This window comes from Clinocottus analis, unplaced genomic scaffold (genome assembly GCF_023055335.1).
Source record: "Clinocottus analis isolate CAN_PGR_092001 unplaced genomic scaffold, fCliAna1.0.p SCAF_22, whole genome shotgun sequence".
Classification (NCBI taxonomy): Eukaryota; Metazoa; Chordata; class Actinopteri; order Perciformes; family Cottidae; genus Clinocottus; species Clinocottus analis.
This window is the reverse complement of record NW_027175954.1, coordinates 11,963,392-11,981,338: the sequence shown is the minus strand read 5'-3', so window position 1 is coordinate 11,981,338 and position 17,947 is coordinate 11,963,392. Positions and strand designations below refer to the sequence as shown.

At 40.1% G+C, this 17,947-nt stretch overlaps 1 protein-coding gene across 1 annotated transcript; it reads left to right on the top strand.

Moving 5' to 3' along the window:
* Positions 1-3,594: 3,594 nt before the first annotated feature.
* LOC137793088 (solute carrier family 2, facilitated glucose transporter member 5-like) lies at positions 3,595-17,630 on the top strand. Its single transcript, XM_068589041.1, has 12 exons — positions 3,595-3,666; positions 5,260-5,358; positions 9,038-9,198; positions 9,326-9,450; positions 9,876-10,021; positions 10,480-10,612; positions 10,846-11,033; positions 13,404-13,514; positions 14,277-14,378; positions 14,938-15,013; positions 16,216-16,343; positions 17,293-17,630. The coding sequence occupies exons 1-12, from the start codon at positions 3,622-3,624 to the stop codon at positions 17,515-17,517; spliced, it is 1,539 nt and encodes a 512-aa protein (XP_068445142.1). The 5' UTR covers positions 3,595-3,621; the 3' UTR covers positions 17,518-17,630.
* Positions 17,631-17,947: the final 317 nt, after the last annotated feature.

Sequence of the window (17,947 nt, the reverse complement as noted above, 5' to 3'; positions counted from 1 at the left end):
AGCTTATAGCAAGCAACCATCTGACCAGCAACGATAGGACATGTTTAGAGCTGTACACTAGCACTGTGTTTCAAATGTCAAATCCCATATATTTACTTTCTTTTAGTACATACTGTGGCAGCCCCTACAAAGTATGTACTGCATGCAGTATGCATTCAATTGGGACAAACTAATTTATCGTAAGATTGCACCTCAACCGCTGACCCTCCTATACCAGCTGTGCAGAGGATTGTGGGTCGGAATAGCCAGAACAGCATGCTGGCTCGCATATTGCAAAATGCGACCAGAAGCGGCAGGACATCGTGGTATTTTTTGGCATACTGCGTTTGACATACTCAGTATTGGGACGTACTACATTTTTTTTCTGACGTACTAATCAATTAATAGCATTTCTGTTGGAAGGCACAGCAGGTGTCCCGAGTGAAGAACCCACAGAGAAACATCCTCTGACTCTTTTGCTGTCCTAACCTGAGTTCCCCTCAACGCTTTGTAGCATTTTAGCATTTTAGCATTTTAGCATTGTTCAGCTTATTGTTTATTTTTTGCGGCTCAAAACGTGACTACTTCCGGTTCACTTTCACTGTTCTCATCAACCACATGTTCATCCTGATGCAGCCAGCTGCTCTTTTCAATGGAAACATTCCACAATAAAAGCACATGACCTGCCCAACACTAAAAGCAGACAAGTTAGCTAACAGCTGGTGAACAAAGTGGAGCATTTAGCAACGAAACAGTCAGATACATTCAGGTGTTAAGGAAGACCAAAACAGAGCATTACATAAAGAGTCAGTTTTGGGTTTACATATGGCAGGAAGACACAGGCGTGACTTTGTTGCTTATGTTACTAATGTTGCTAATGTTACTAATGCTACTAATGTTGCTTATGTTACTAATCTTGCTAATGTTGCTAATGTTACTAATGTTGCTTATGTTACTAATCTTGCTAATGTTGCTAATGTTACTAATGTTGCTCATTTTACTAATGTTGCTAATGTTGCTAATGTTATTAATATTGGAATTGTTGCAGCCAGATGTGTAAACAGGCAACTGTTAGCTAACAGGCTCACCGCAACAACTTTATATGGTATTTATACTTTATAAAAGACAAGGGTTGCTTACCGGTATCCTGCAGCTGCTCTTTTCCAGACCCCAAGGTCGGAGATGACGGAGAAACGTGTTTTCTGAAAATAGATGTTCTGTGATTAAAGTCACGCTGTGCATTGGTTGGCACAATGTTGAAATCTTGCAGTTACATAAAATGAAGCAACAATAGAAAAAAATTGAACATTAAATTCGAACAAGAATCAGGTAAACATGAACATATATAGGATAGATTATCGTAAAACAGCAATTTAAATGTTTAAATAGATTTGTCATCAACCATTCAAAAATAATTAAAATTAATTAAACAATATAAATATAATTTTTACCTTTCAAAAATAGTGTTTACAATATACAGTAACAGTGACATTACTGTGTCAACCAGCTGCACATTCGACCATCACTTGACTTTCAAATCTGGGATGAAAATGGTTAATTTGTAAAATGAATTATCATTATAATTATTCACTGTCAATTTTTTGCTGGAAAAATATATTTTTTAAAAATTACTCCGGACTGTGCAATCACTTCAATGTCATCCAATATAACAAAGCGGCAATCAATCTTTCCATGACTCACACTGTCTGGTTGTTTTGACCCCTTTTTAAGGTCATAGACGGTAAATATAATAGATGTGTATACACCTTAGTGTGTATGTATTACAAAACATTTAGTTAAATTAGCATTTAATTGCACAAGTTAACATAATAGATTGATAATAAGTCTTTTGTGTCCATCCTTCATGAATATGTTTTGTCATTAGACAGAAGTGTTTGTACTTCTTCGCTTGTATTGTATCAGCTCTGTGAGTTATTTGCTGAATAATTGATTTCTTACTCAAACACAGCAGGATGCCACAGGCATTTCACAGTATGAGTCATCTGACACAAACCATTTGAATTGCATGATCTTCTCAACTTGGCTGGGTTGAAGTTAGGAGAACAAGTCTGCTCGGTTCACGTGTTGTTTGAAGACTTCAGATGTGATAAAACCTGCCACTGATTTCCACATTATTTATTTTAATTTTTGAAAATTTGAACCTATGTATATATGTTTACTGTCCGCTCTTTACCTTCTTTCCTTCAAGGGTCACAAGACTTCATGGAAAATAAAAAAAAAACATTTGGCTATATCATATATGAAGCAGGAGATGCTGTGACGAAAGCCCGTTAAGAGGTGCAGCGCAAGCAAAGTCATGTGTAAGGAAGTGATGGCGAGCATATCGGTTTTGTGAATTAACTCACATGTCCTTATTGAGTACAGTTGTATGACTTTTGAAAGTCAGTTTAATGTTCTGTGCAACGCTGGGTCATTGAATTCATTTGCTCAGATTGATAAATTTCAATACGATTTAGAGTGATGAAGGGTTGAAACTTATTTCAAATTATTGAAAAGAACCAACATAAGCTGAATGTAGTGTAGTTATTGTTTCCCTGTTGTTGTAATCATTTTACAACCCATTAAAATAGCGACTCATTGTGATGTCTCGAGCCCCAGGTTGGGAACCACTGCTACTCAACGTGTATAAGGCTTGCATTGGTTGAATAAAATAATCAATAACTATGTTATGTTGTTATGTAACTTTAACATCATCTCAATATGATAAGATACACATTTATTGAATGATCATTATTATATTAAACTATAGACAGTTTATTGTTGAAGGTTATGTTTTTATTTTTTATGAATCAGGATGAAGAGGTGGATTTGAATAAATCAAATTACACCTCAAAATATGTTGCAATGACACGTCAATATTTTTTGTATCATGATTGTTATTATTTTAAGTAATATTATATTATTATTGTTGTTGATATTATTAAATCAACCAAATAAAACCCACACTAAGAAATGTCTACATTATTATTTTACTTTTAAATTTGGCACAAAAGACATACATGCATCATGCATGTATGTAAGAAAGATGAAATCATGACATCATCATCATCCCATCAGCATCCTCTTTGAAATGTAATTTAAAGTGTATATTCTTCATCAGTGTTTTCATTTCAGCACTGAATTGCTTTATACTGTCGTCTGATCTTATACAGTCAAGTCAACAAAAACAAAACAAAAATCCATCATAAAATCTTCAACAACAAAGTGTGGAGGTCCTCCACCTCCTCTCCTGGGGGAAGGCCCCCTGGGTCTGAGCCAAGCCCCCAATGTTTACTAATCCTCAAAACGGCCCCAGATACAGTTAGTCATAGGCTATTTAATAACAACGGTGGGCACTTTGGGACGCGGGATGAAAGCGCTTGCCTCATGTGATCGCTGATGGACCGGGGAAAACGACTCGCGGCCGGGACGGGCCTGCTGCGACGCGCCTCGGTGATTGGAGAGCGGGAGTTTGACAAGCTTGTTAATTCCGCCCATCAACACGAAACGCCTCCTCTCTGCCTCACGCGCACGTCTGAAAACTACAAATGGGGAGTGAAGAGTTTGAAAAGTTACGCGGACGAGCTGTTTCTCATCGCAAACGAGCAGAGCACACAGAGGGAGTGATTATTCATGACTTAAATGGCGGAGGAACTACTTCTGGAAGACAATGGAAAACCCAGCGCGGTGAGTTTGCATTTGATCATGTACAGAGACGATTGATGTGAAGATCAACTCTCATCATATCCTTTTAGTAACATGTTGAGATCATCCTGACATGATCTGGAATTTCAACCAACATTCAATCAATCAATCAATCTATCTATCTATCTATCTATCAACTATCTATCTATCAACTATCTATCTATCAACTATCTATCTATCTATCTATCTATCTGTCTATCTGTCTATCTGTCTATCTGTCTGTCTGTCTGTCTGTCTGCCTGTCTGTCTGTCTGTCTGTCTTTCTTTCCATCTATCTCCATACATTTGGATCAGGATCTTGGTTCATATCAGAAGATGTCTTTGAAGAAAAGGAAAAAAGGAACACGCATAATAGAATAAAGTCTTGAGCTTTGACCAAACAGATGCAACATGTTAAGAGCAGGACATCCAACATAATCAACCTAAATTGAACACAGACAGGGCAGCATTGTCTGCTTTGAGCTATTTCCACGTGTAGTCGTCTGACTTTTAACCAGATAAATGAGGTTTCTTTAGCTCATCTATGCTGTTATTGTTCAATCAGAGCCTTCTACATTTTCACATTATTTCTATTGGCTCTCTGGTGTATAGCAAGTTCTTTAAACCCTGACTTTATCTAAACGGATGGAAACGTCACAGAGTTGTTGAAGGGTGGGATCATTGTGTGGTGCAGCTACCGGTGTCCAGCATCCAGAGGCATGGACACTCAGAAACACATTATAATCCCGCTAGCCTTCTACCTTGGAGGTCAGCTAAGCTCTGCGTGCTGGAATTCAGGATGGCAGCCAAGAGGGAAGCTGCAGGCCGCTCCTAATGAAATACATGAGCTGCCCCACTCCTGTTTAAAGACAGAGAGGCTCTCGTGACATTGGCGTGCTCAACACCCTGATGCTTTAACATATTGTCTAATACTGAATTCCCTCAGCAAGCTTTAGCTTGTGAGAATTTGAGCTGTTTTTTTATTCAACATATTTGTTTTTCGTCAAATTCATGATTTATTCCGCTCATTCAAAGTATTCTGCTCATTCCCCCCGGAGCTAAATGTGTAATTGAGCAGGCGAGTTGGATCTGGGCCTTATCCAGGTGCCGGTTTGTTTCCCTTCTTCTGATTCTGTCACGTGCCTCTCAGTGCCTGTTCAGCTCTGCTTTGAATTTAAAAGATCAAAGATTCATATTCAACATATACCCTTATAATAATGTAGTTAAATACTTAAATACAGAGCGGACTAAAGCTAAGCTTTGCGAGCTGCAGATAAGTCTAGGAAATAGACACAACGTGAAGTCAACGTTTAGTTTTGGAGGTTTTAACTGGTTCAAATGATGTACTTTGCTGGAAGAGTTAGTATGTTTTACTCAAAACCCAAAGAACCAGTGTCTGTTGGGAATTTCTTGTCCAAGCTAATAACGTTTTGAAGGGGCTTCAAAGACAAGTTAAGTCATAAGTTTATACCCAAGTCGTGTTTATACCCAAGTCGTGTTAATACCGGATGTCTGTGATCTCACTCCTCTTGTCATCGTTTTATGTAGTTTGTTTGTATCTGACTCTCTGACTTTGTCACAACATCTTCTCAGCAGCATCTTACGAAGCCTCTGCTGGCGGTGGCTTTCCTGTCCTCGTTCGGCAGCTCCATGCTCTATGGCTACAATTTGGCCGTCGTCAACTCTCCTGCACAGGTTTGTGTAACCGCCACATCGTCCACAAAATTGTGATAATCACCACCCTCATCGATCTTCACCTGAGAGACACAAATATTCCCAGAATGAATGAACGGACACACTCTTTATCTATGCTATGCATTACTTGTGTTAACGGACCATGTAAAGATCAGATTGTATTTCATGTAGTCATGTGGGAGTGTATCAAGTCGAGAGACTGCTTGAGCCTCACCATGTCATCGATGTCCTGGGTTTTATACCCATCATGTGATCTGCTCTATCACTGCAGTGCAGTAACTAAGCTGTGCACCATTCCTGTTTGGCCATGCCGCTCATCCCCATTGCATTGAAGCATGAGACTTCAGTAACACATCACATCTCATGCTATTCTAGGATATTGTTTTTAGGGGGGCGTTGCATGAGCAATCAGCATACAAAGGGTTACCTGCATTTATTTTACCGTCTTCGCTAAGCGAAGCTAAGTGGACATGACATCTTTTAAAACTTTTTTTTCTCATTTTTGATGTATTCTTCAAATTAACTGATAGACATGCAAACAAATGTAGAATTTTTGACATTTTAGCGTGGATGACTGTTTGTCAATGTGTCTTTTTTGTAAAGAGCAGCTTAACTAAACATAAAGACTGCATTTAGAGAGTTATGTAGAGAAATGATAATATGCAATGTTATGTGAATTTTCATGCTGTTATTATTTATTTGCGAAGCTAACTCCTCTTGTTTCCAGTTGCTAAGCTAAGCTAACCAGCAGTTACAATGCAACATTAGCAGATGTCCACCTGATGGATGTAAGTCAAATATTGCTCTCTTACTACTCTTTCAGCTCTGCTTTGGTCTCTACAATCCCCTGAAGGAAATACATGTCACTTTAACTACTGAATGCTCCACTACTGCAGTTCACCAGTGAACTGTGTCTGTTTGCTGTTTGTGGCTTGGCAGGTAATGCACAAACAGTTTTTAGAGCCTTTTTTCTCTGAAAACATCGCTATGAGAGCGTTGAGTGTGAAGCAAAGCAGCTGCAGGTTGCAGCTAAACAATAAGTTGAAACACCACTTAAAGCTGAGATTGAGATTTGGCTGATAAGTCGCTGTAGATTTGACTTCTCGCAAACAACACCTAGATTTAACTTGAACTATATGCAGATTTATCTTGTTGCTCATTGTCACACATATTCCAAACTGCTACTAATGTGGTGAGGTCGAACCGTTAACCGTGGTCCATGTGACTTAAGCGTGCTTTGTAGGATTCACTGCTGTTGACTGCTGTGTGTCACCTGACTTTATTCATGCCTGGATGCTCCAAATAAAACTTTCGGTGTGGCATGAGGTGCCTTTGGTGAGATTTTACCAAAATAACTAACTACCGTTGTGTGTTTTATTAAGCAGATTACATAAGTTAATTAAACTAGTTTCTGACTCAACTGTTTATTTCAGGTAAATCACCGTGGCAAAAGAGGATGGATTAAATGTTTCAAGTAGCAAGAACACTGCAGTGTGTTTTTCAATCTGTTAAATCACTATGTTTGAATTTAAATGTGTTGGCTTTGAAGTGTAAAAATCAGGATCTGTTTGAGCAGCAGAGAGAAAGTCACGGTCATTGTTTGAATTTCTTTCTTAGTCGCCTGTTTGTCTTCTTCTTCTGACATCATTTAAATTGGTCTTGATGCCATGTGACTCAAACCACAACCCGAAGCAAAGGCTGGCTAGCATTGAGCAGAAGTCAAATGACTAAACATGAATTCCCCATCTTGTTTATTTTGTAACTTTTATCACTATGTATCTCTTGCTAGAAACCAGTCACCAGGTACAGCGTTGCACTACTGAAGTAGTGCGTTTCTGAGGTTTCCAGTGAGGGTTTTCTCCCTCTCTGGTGCCTTTTTAGGTATTTTGCTGAGTCGCCATGTTCTCCATGTGCCCTCCTTCTCTCCTGATACCGATTCTGATGACTACATTTGGGTACAGGCTGATACAGGCTCCTCTGACCAGTGCTCCTTTTTCCCTGCTATTTCAAATCTGTACATTAATGCATGGAATGGATTTAAATCTTTTTTTTTGGAGTAAGGTAACATGAGATTAGAACTACTCATTACTTCTTAACTATAAATGTATATTATAAGTAACCATGTAAGTTGCAACATTAAGCCAATGCAGTACATGAAGAACGGGAAACTCCTGCTGTGAGACTGTGACAGAATAATAAGTGCTGACATTAATAAAGTACTATCATGCACCAAGGTGGTGCTCTCACTCTAGTTGGCAACTAAATAAAGGTGGAATGACTGAATCTATAACAACAGCAATAAAGAAACAGTTTTTAAAGCGGATCGGTCATGTCTTATACCTGCTTTATTTAACAATGTTGTTACGAATACCAAAACAGATATCCAGCATATGCTATTCAATCTCATTTTACACTTTAATTCATTCTTGCTCCATTTGGCAATTAGGCCATCAGGCCTGACTAAAGATCAGTGTCAGATTATTATCAGCCTTTGTCATTCACAACTACCTTTTCTTTTCAACAGCATGGTTTGTTGATTACACTCGCAAGATCTGCAGGTTACCTCATTAATTCTGCCTCAACCGGCATCAACATAATGATTATGAACAATAAACTGGTCAGTTACTTATGTGTCAGAACAGGACACATAACTCTCTGATCTTTAAAGTGTATATATATATATATATATATATATATATATATATATATATATATATATATATATATATATATATATGTATATATATATATATATGTATATGTACAGAGACCACAGAGAGTAGCCCGCATGTGTTGGAGACATTCTTGGACAAATTGGAGGCACACTGTCCAGAGTTCCATGACAAATTGACAAATTAACGTCACACCCTTCTTTTCATCACTGGAGTCCCTCAGGGTTCATCCTTCAAATGATCATTCTGCCTCGACACTATTTCAACAAACAAAAATATTCAACTTTTAATCTGTTGATCAGTGTTAATACTTAAACTACTCAAACTAATCAAACTCCTATTTTTCCATTTCCTGTTTCAGTTTTTCAAACTCTCATTTCGCAGAGAGTGGCTGAACTTTGTCCCTTGAGATGAATTAGGTGTAATGTGATAGGTTCTCCAGGACATCTCAGCAGAGTCCTGCACTGTCAGATAAAACCTGAAGGAAATCTGAGGGATGTTGTTGGCCCTTACTGTAAAGTTCTGTCACGCCACAAGAATACCACTGTTATTTTATCACGCACGCAGTTTATGATCCCTAATCGTCAAATTTGATTTGACTTTGTCTGTGGGGGCTCGATGAGCTTCCTGTCTCCTCAATATGGCGGCCTCTCCCGCTGATTCAAACATCTCTTCATCCCATGCCCCAGTGCAGCAATGCTGTGCAAATGGCAAGACTAATGTTGACATTTGGATGTGTGGCACTGTGGGAAATAGTTACTCATGTGATGCTGATGTCAAATTTCATGGCCACCATTTTTTTGCTCTGGGTCTATTGGAGTGAGCGGGTGGACGAATTCAATCTCGCAAGTTGATGTTTGTTTGTTTTTTATGGCAAAAACGAATTAATTGGAAAAACGAGAAATGATCTTGTACTTACATGTGGTCTATGCATATTGTCATGACTTATTTATGCTTCCCCTGCTGGACGACGTTAAAATAACTTCATTCTTTCTTTCCTCCACCAGTACATCAAAGACTTCTACAATGAGACGCTAGTAGAACATTACGACTGGACTCCAGACGAGGAGCTCCTCACCGTTTTGTACTCCCTCACCGTGTCAATCTTTGCTATCGGTGGGATGACTGGGGCCCTGCTGGTGGGCAGACTGGTAACCAAATATGGAAGGTTAGTGTGTGTGTGGGGGGATATTTAGGCATGCTCAGTGCATGTTTATGTTTGTGTCATCAGCCTGTGTTCTCGACAGTTGTCGCTTTCTTTGACACGTTGCTCTTAATTCAACATTCTTGAACAGGAAAGGGACGCTGGTGAGATCCACAGCGCTGGTGTTTATAGGAGGAGCTCTTATGGGTTTCAGCAGAGAGTGCAGGATGCCTTTGATGGTCATTGTTGGACGCTTCATCACAGGAATACACTCAGGTAGGTGAAATATAATTGCAGATGAATAGCACAAAGCTACAAGAGCAAATTGGAGAGACAAATGTGTAGTTGCATGTGTTTTTGTAGCCTATGCAGAGCTGTTTTGTTTGCTTTTGTGGATTTGCAGTTACTTCATTGGAATTAAAAGTGCTGTCAATGTTAAGATTTGGTTCATTAGGCCTTTTTGTAATCCATCCCTCAATTTTTTTGTGATATACTATACATTGAATTGTAACTATGAACAAACAATCTGTCTTTTTTTCAGACAAGCTAAAAAAATGTGTGCCAGACGCCCAAATAAATAATCACACCATATGTTTGATTTTCATGAAAATCCAATTTGGTCTCGAATGAATATTAAGCACATTTAATTGTGTCATCTGTTGTCTGGTTTAGCCCGTAGTAATCCCTCTTGTTTCCCACAGGTATCTCTCTCAGTGTGGTGCCGATGTACCTCGGTGAGATCGCCCCCAAGAACCTGCGAGGCTTCCTGGGCCTCGTTCCCAGCATTCACATTTGTCTTGGAGTCTTCATCGCTCAGGTCCTGGGACTCTCGGAGCTGCTGGGAAAGGTACTAACATCGTGGTGCCGAAACGCTACACGGTGTGTGTGTGTGTGTGTGTGTGTGTGTGTGTGTGTGTGTGTGTGTGTGTGTGTGTGTGTTTACATGACATGCATTTCCTTCTGGTAGGGAGTTTGTGGCATCAGCTCAGGTCTAGTCATGATTTTGCATCACAAACCAGATGCTATTGTATTTTTCCTCACAGACATGAGCTCGAAACTGTTTTAAGTATACTGGTATAATTTTGTAAACAACGGCACATTCACGACCCACATATAAGCATGATTAAGTATCAGGATACAGCGTGCGAACACACTCTTATAGTCAGATAATCATTCATATGGCATGTCCTTCTTGTATCTGGTAGAGAGGGACAACGCCATGCTCTCTGGTTCATCCGGGCTGATAACTAAAAGCAGCAGCTGATTGTTTATCATTGAGTAATGCGTCATGTTTTTGTAACCCAGGAAGAGCACTGGCCTCTGCTCCTGTCCCTGGTGGTGTTTCCTACCTTCTTCCAGCTGATGCTGTTGCCATGGTTTCCAGAGAGTCCGCGATACCTGTTGATCGAGAAGGGGAATATTCACGCCACCATTGCAGGTTGGAAAGTTGACCCACTTTTTCTGTCTACCAAACCTGAAAAACAACCCTGTTTATGTTTGATTCATTTCACAACCTACAGTTCTCGATTGTCACGTCTGAGAGCAAATTAAATTCACCGTATGAGGACGAATGGACCCGTTCATGTCTTCTGTTTCCTGTTGATTTATTACGTTTCCGTCGGGACTGGTGTTTCTGCAGGCCGGTCAAAGCTTTTCTTTCTGTCCTTTTAGCCTTGAAGTGGTACCGTCCGAAGGGAAACATCCAGGTGGAAGTTGACGAGATGCAGGAGGAGCAGCGCTCCCTGTCCTCCATCCAGACCCTTTCTGTGTGGGACCTGCTCAGGGACCGCTGTGTCCGTTGGCAGGTCATCACCATCGCGGTGGTCAACATCGGCATGCAGCTGTCTGGCATCGATGCGGTCAGTGCGAAAAGCATTTGTGCGCCTGTTGCCCTTTCTGTCTTTGTTTGTGTTGTTCAAAGACTGTGTAGTTATTACATGAGAGTGAGAGCTCATATCACTACAGTTCCCAGCTGTGCACCACCCGTCTGCACCTCCTCCTGTCCATACATCACTGAGCAGGGGGGCCACCGGACCACGCCTCATTATCTCCTGGTCGTCTCTGTTAGTGCTACCCCACATGAGAAGGTCTTCCCATCCACACACACAGTCAGACATCTTTATACTCATTTCTCCATGTGTGGGAGCTCTATGCATGCTGGCCCCCATGCAAGTACCATTTCCCAGCAGGGGGGAACCCCACTGAGTCCCAGTGTCCCAGAAACACTCGAACACTTGAAACCTGCGGACGGATCCATGTGTCTGAACGCCGTGTGCAATGAATCTGTGACAGAGAATGCTAAATCAGACATTTTGTGTGTGGTGAAAACAAGCTTGTAGTTTCAAAGATCGTGACCAAAGATGTCTTTCTTTTTGATTTTTTTCCAAACAATATTTAAAAAGTCGAGGAAAAATGCTTTTGATTTTAGGAATTGAAGAGAAAAACATGCAGAAAGAATCAGGCCATCTGGAAATGTTTAGGGTGGTCCAGAAGCTGCAGCTGCAGCCGACCGGTCAACTTTGAGAGAAAGACTGTGGATGTTCTCCTCATCATTCATTCATTGAAGTCAAAACACTGAATGTGAGATATTTGTCGCACGCTTGACATGAAGTGAAACTCATCCCTCCCTTCTTTTCAAGGATTGTTTATCAGGGCAAGTTTAATGACATTAGAGTTGTATGCTCTGCACTTTTGCAGATGACGTCGTCCTTTTGTTCTTTAATGGACTGTAATACTTGATGGTGGTCATCAGGGTCCGCTTCCTGGCTTAAGGTGTGTAGTTAATTTTTAGCAGTAAATGGAAAGCTAATGGAAAGGGAAGGAGTTAAAGTACCACATGTCAAGGTAAAAAAAGGGGTTGTGACACTAACTGTCAGGTCATTGCAGGTAGATTCTGCAATAAAAAGTAGACCATCATAGCAAGACCCTGAAGAAGTTATAGCGTTACACAGCTCCCGCTCAAACTAAACTAAATGATCCAGGAAGACCTCAGAGTTTAAAGGATTAGATGGTTCAGACAGGTGCAGAGGGCCCTCAAGCTGCCTCCCTCTGGGTGTGTAATTGGGAGAAGACCTTGTTGTACACAGAGATGCACCAGAGGGACTACATCAGTCAGCTGGTCCAGGAACAGCTAGCTTTGGCCTGAATGAGCTGGAGGAAGTCTCAGAGGGAAATGTGCCCTTGCTGCTCCGCTTACTGCTTATCTAGCTTATGGCTGATAGGCGGATGAAGAAGACTATTGGAAGAAAATGGGAAAATGATTTCTAGCATGGATGTAAATAGTCTTTAGTATCACCAGTCTAGCACTTTTGTCAAATAAATGTTCATCAAAAGCAAAACATCTGTTCTTGAAATAACTCAGGATTTAGGTTTTTAAAGTAGATCTGACAATTTTGAAAGAATATCTAAATGAGTGATATTGCATTTTCAATAGGATTTGCAGTATTGGATATGCCATTTTTTATTTTTGTATTATTTATTTATTCATTAGATTTGTGTCATGCCATGACATCTCTGCAGTCCAACGATATCAAAAAAGTATAATCTTTTGTCACACATTTGGCCTATAACACATATTTTTGCCTCGTGTGATTTGAAAATTGCAGTCGGATATATTGTGATTTCTTTAAGATTTCCAATTAGTGTTCAGCCCTAAAAAATAAGATCTCAGTTCAGTGAGGAAGAATTTCAGCCATTGTGTTGCAAGACAATTCATATGTATTACTGGTCCCAATTCTTTTTCAAATAGTTTGTGTATGTTTTCTGCTTCGTTCTAAGTGTGTATGCCTCCATCAGTGCTGCAATGGTGATGAAGTAGCACGTATGTATGGTTACTAAATCAGCAAGACAGCATTTAAGCGCACCAATCACAATCTTGTCCACACATCATCAATGATGGATGTTGCATCAGCAAAGTGTGATTAATGAGAATACACAAATTAATTTCAAGGGGAGCACTTGTCAGAAGTCCATACTGATGAAACGCTGTATCTCAAATGCATGAGTGATGGCCGGCATGATGATAATGATCTCTATGATGAATCACGAGGAAACGCCAAATAAGCAGAGCGACTTTTTGGCTCCTTGTGAAAAGAAAGAGACAAACTTTGAGTTTTAAAGCATCTGTGTGTGTGCGTGTGTCTGTGTGTGCTTGTGTGCTTGTGTGTGTGCGTGCGTGTGTGTGTGACATCTTCATCATATTAATAAAGTCAATGTGGCTTAAATTTCAGATCTGGTTCTATACAAATGACATTTTTAAGGACGCAGGAATCCCAGAACCTCTAATTCAGTACGTGACTGTGGGAACTGGAGCCATTGAGGTCATCTCTGGGATGCTGGGGGTGAGGAGACATTTTCACTCTTTAAACACACCGAGCCAAGATGGAAATATTCTACCAGTATTGTATGAAATTATATGGTGCTTACACGGGCAATTCTCTGGAAAATTCAATGAGGGATGTCTTGTTTTCTCCATTTTAAATCATAAAATAATTCATATATTTGGTTGTGATGTGTTGTTTCAACAAAACAAGTCATTTGCCAAAATCAACTTGTGACGACCTTTTCAAGAGACTTGATCAGCCAATTGATCATGAACAGACTAATTAATTCAAAATAGAAATAACTATTAGTTGTACTGTAAGAAGGCCCATCTGGGGAAACTAGATTAGACCTTTTTCACAGCAGACATTTTGTCTCACTGCAGGAAAAAACACAGGTGTAGTTGAAAACGTTTAAAACAACTCCATCCTGTAGTTGAGATTCGGGGCGCTCATATTGTTCTCATATTGTGCACTTATTGTGCTTGTATTGTGGTCATATTGTGCTCGTATTGTGCACTTATTGTGCTTGTATTGTGCTCGTATTGTGCATATATTGGGCTCATATTGTGCCTTTATTGTGCTTATATTGTGCACCCTGGCTCACTGCCATAACTCATTTGTGGAACTGAGCCATCGTAACAAAATGTGTTTCCCCTGATTGTGCTCTTTCTGCTAATTCAAAAATGTCTGCTGTGAAAAAGGTTTATTGACAATCCGTGGCATAACAAGTCACCTGTTTCTTTCTTCTTGATGAAGTTACCACTTTGTACCTTTTCATAGTGTTTCACTATCGAGCGTCTGGGCAGAAGACCGCTGATGATCGGCGGCTTCCTCTTCATGAGTCTCTGCTGCACTGGCATCACGGTGTCCGTCCTCTTCCAGGTGCGGTGTCATTTGCTCATCAGGAACACATTCACAGCAACTTGCAGATTGTGACACAGGACCCACAGTACATATAAGGACATTAGTACATTTACATTAATATCTCCTGAAACTAAAAACTGTGTCTAATTGATGTTTGTTTTTTGTTTTTGTTTTTCGTAACAACATCATATAATAGGTGTTCATGCTGTACAAACATTGAGATATGTCTCACTGGCTGTCATCTGCTCTCCTGTTCATAACAATGCAAGTGGAGGAGGAAAAAAGTTACACTCCTCATTCTGTGCAAAACAATTATTTCAAGGTGTATTATTCTGAGTTACACACATCGAGTATATTATTCTAGTACTGAAGTTTTGCTTCCTTCAGATGTCTTTTGAATACAGTTATATCCCATCACTGATGCTGAAATCACTGTTTACTTCGATGTACACAATATGTTATGCATGGTCTGAATTATTTAATATAGTCAAATGAATAATGAAAAACTGTAAAAACTATGTACTAATGTTTACAACTCGTGACTTCAAACTCATGACTTGTGTTCGACCAATCACAGGCGCAGCTGTCCTTCATGCGCTACATCAGCGTCGGCTGCGTTGTCGGGATTATTGCTGGTTTCTGCATAGGTCCAGGTAAACTCTCCAGAAACCATCTCTGCATCTCACTTGATTAAAAAAAAAGGAGCATATCCATAGAAACCGCACTAGATTTGGGCTGTCCTGTGTCTAAGATAACACTGCTCCCTGCTGGAAGCTCACACAACAGCAGGCAGCAAATCACAAAAAGCAGCACCACCTCTTTGCGACTCTTTCCTCTGACTGTGAAGAGATATTGTATTTCATTAGTCTTGTAAATTAGGAAATCATAACTGCCACACTACATCCATTCCCACAGCCATTTGTACACTGGATGAGTTGAGTGAAGTGAATTAAGAGGCAATAGTTTACAACTTTGGGAGCCACGTTGAGTGGACCTGTGAGGATGATGAATTAGAACAAATCTGGTTTACAGAGCGCCATTCGTCAAGATGGAAAAAATCTATTCCTCGGCACCGGGACGAGGATTTCTGCAGCTGCAATTAGACTTTTAATGGCTCATTGTTCATAAGCTAGCGGTTTCCTTCAGACGAAACCTCACATGCACAATGACGCCCCTCATACATACCGCAGATGTTGACAAATTATGGCCTCGTTATTGGTTTGACAATATTAAACCTTCCTCTCTGCAATTATCGTGAACAGATAATGAGGACATCATTCGGAAGGTTCATCATTAGAGCTTATACTAATGTATATTTCTCCTTCATAGCTTTCACTTCTAACAATGAAAAATGATGTGTTTAAAGCCTGGACAACATCTCATAGACACTGCATATCAAACTAACGACCTGCTCAAGTCCTGGCTAAGCTGTTCCGTCTCCTGTTTGGAGTTGAACTTTTGCCAAGTTGAAAAACATCCTCTTCTCTTGTCAATCTATGATCACTCAGTGATAATGAACACATAATGAAGTGCATGCAGAAATAGTTGTGTAATATAATAGCAAATGGGGCTTGAGGAATGTTTATCATTTTGTTATATCATTGTTCTGTTTATTTTGCCTGCCAGACAATAGCACTGAGGGGGAATATTGATAAACTAATTGATGAATGAAGATGCTGGTGTTAATTTCGCAACACCCAATGGATTCATGCAGGTGCACTGCGTGGTTACCTGTGCTTTGTATTGTGACAGTATGATGGGATTCTTAGTTAGAGCAGATCAATAGATGAACCACGTGGTCAAAAATGTGTCCTTTAAAAATAATACAAACATGATTTTTGTCTCTTCTGTGTAGCGGGTGTGCCGTTCCTGATCACTGCAGAGCTGTTCAAGCAGTCGCACCGACCGGCTGCCTACACTGTGGCCGGCTGCCTCAACTGGATGTCCAACTTCACCATCGGCTTCGTCTTTCCTTTTCTAGAGGTCAGAACTCAAATTCTATTGTTGGCTTTTGATTTTAAGATCTACGTTCTGAAATGATCAAAGTTTGTCGCAGATCTCATGGATTTACTGCCGAAGATACAATTCATTTCACTGTAAAATGAAATCTTATGTGCTGAAAGGTCTCGTTTATTTCGCATCTGAAGCCTAGTTGGCATTGTGAACACCAAGTTCATCTTGACATTGCATCCAGGATCTGTTGTGTCAGATTCATGGCAGTAATTATATGGGCTGTCTGGTTTTGTTGTAATGTAGGTGACTCCCCAAATACCAATAAAATTACTAATTAAAAGGGACCTTGCTGTCTGGCTGTCCTCAGTGTGGGTCGAGTTCAGCAGACACAAAGTTCAGAGGATGATGAGATTGACGATATAAATCTGCATGAATTCTGGCCACAAATGCTTAAAACACATGGCCATCATGTGGTATTTAATATTTTGGTTTTAATGTAATAAAAAACCTATAAATACAACAGCTTCAGAGCTGTCCAAAGCCATATGTTTCACTCAGTGCTGCTATGCTAGCAGTTTCCCCTTCCCTTCAGCCTTTGTGCTAAGCTACGGTAAAGTCCTATTGCGGACAACATTTGTTCTAATTTCAAAATGAATAATTTCGGCAGCTGTTTTTTTACACTGGAGATTAGGTTTAACTTTATTGCCATTGATCAGAGTACAGGCACTGAAACAATACAATACAATTTAGCAGTACATTACAGTACAGAGTAATGTACAGAATAATACAAACAACTTAAATGAATTAAAGCAACATGAATCTGCTTTGATTAGCTTCCATGTGGCCTGTTCCTGCCTGAAGGTCCTATCTTTGACAATTTCTTTTCTTTTACTTTGCTTGAATTATGACCACTTTGTAAAGAAAGTCAGAAGAGTATTTGTATTCCCTGCTCATGCCTCCGTGTGTCCTGCCTCCACAGGATGCCACGGGTCCTTACTGTTACCTGATCTTCTGTGTGATCTGCTTGGGAGTGGCCGTCTACACCATCTTCGTTATTCCCGAGACCAAGAACAAAACCTTTATGGAGATCAGCCAGATGTTCGCTGCCAAGAACAACATCCTCGAAGAAGAGTTGACTTCCAATGGTCATCTCAAAATGGCTCTGATGAACGGCTATGGAACTGCTAACCATGGTGAAAAATAAGTGGACCTGCGTGTAAATGATGGTCTCTTCTCTCTATGTGCCTTCTTGGTTTGTAATGACTGATGTAACCACAGCGGAGATAAAAGGTGGAACCTTTGTGGCCACGAGGAAATCTGCTGCTTCATGTGAAAGCCACAAAGTTCGTCGCCGATACACATTTTTGACACGCACAAAAGTTACATTTTTAATCCTGAGTCAAAGTGCAGCTCCTGTACTTCATGTAAGACAAGAGTCACGCGGTCATGCATTTCAAATCAACCATCAGAGACATTTTAATCCGTTTCTCTGCATCTCAAAGCTTTTTTACAGAGCTGTGTAGGTTTCCCACAGAGCTCTCGAATGTTTTAATCTCCACATTAGCTTCACCTTGTTGTCACGCATCCCATGATCACGTTATTGTTCATAGTTGGTAAGGAATACTGTCTCTTTG

What these genes read in the sequence shown, in the direction of transcription:
- LOC137793088 (XM_068589041.1), top strand. Translation starts at nt 3,622, where the DNA reads ATGGCGGAGGAACTACTTCTGGAAGACAATGGAAAACCCAGCGCG. An exon ending in TCTCGGAGCTGCTGGGAAAG is followed by an intron (nt 10,022 to 10,479) that starts GTACTAACATCG and finishes TTTGTAACCCAG; the next exon opens with GAAGAGCACTGGCCTCTGCT. An exon ending in CGGTGTCCGTCCTCTTCCAG is followed by an intron (nt 14,379 to 14,937) that starts GTGCGGTGTCAT and finishes GACCAATCACAG; the next exon opens with GCGCAGCTGTCCTTCATGCG.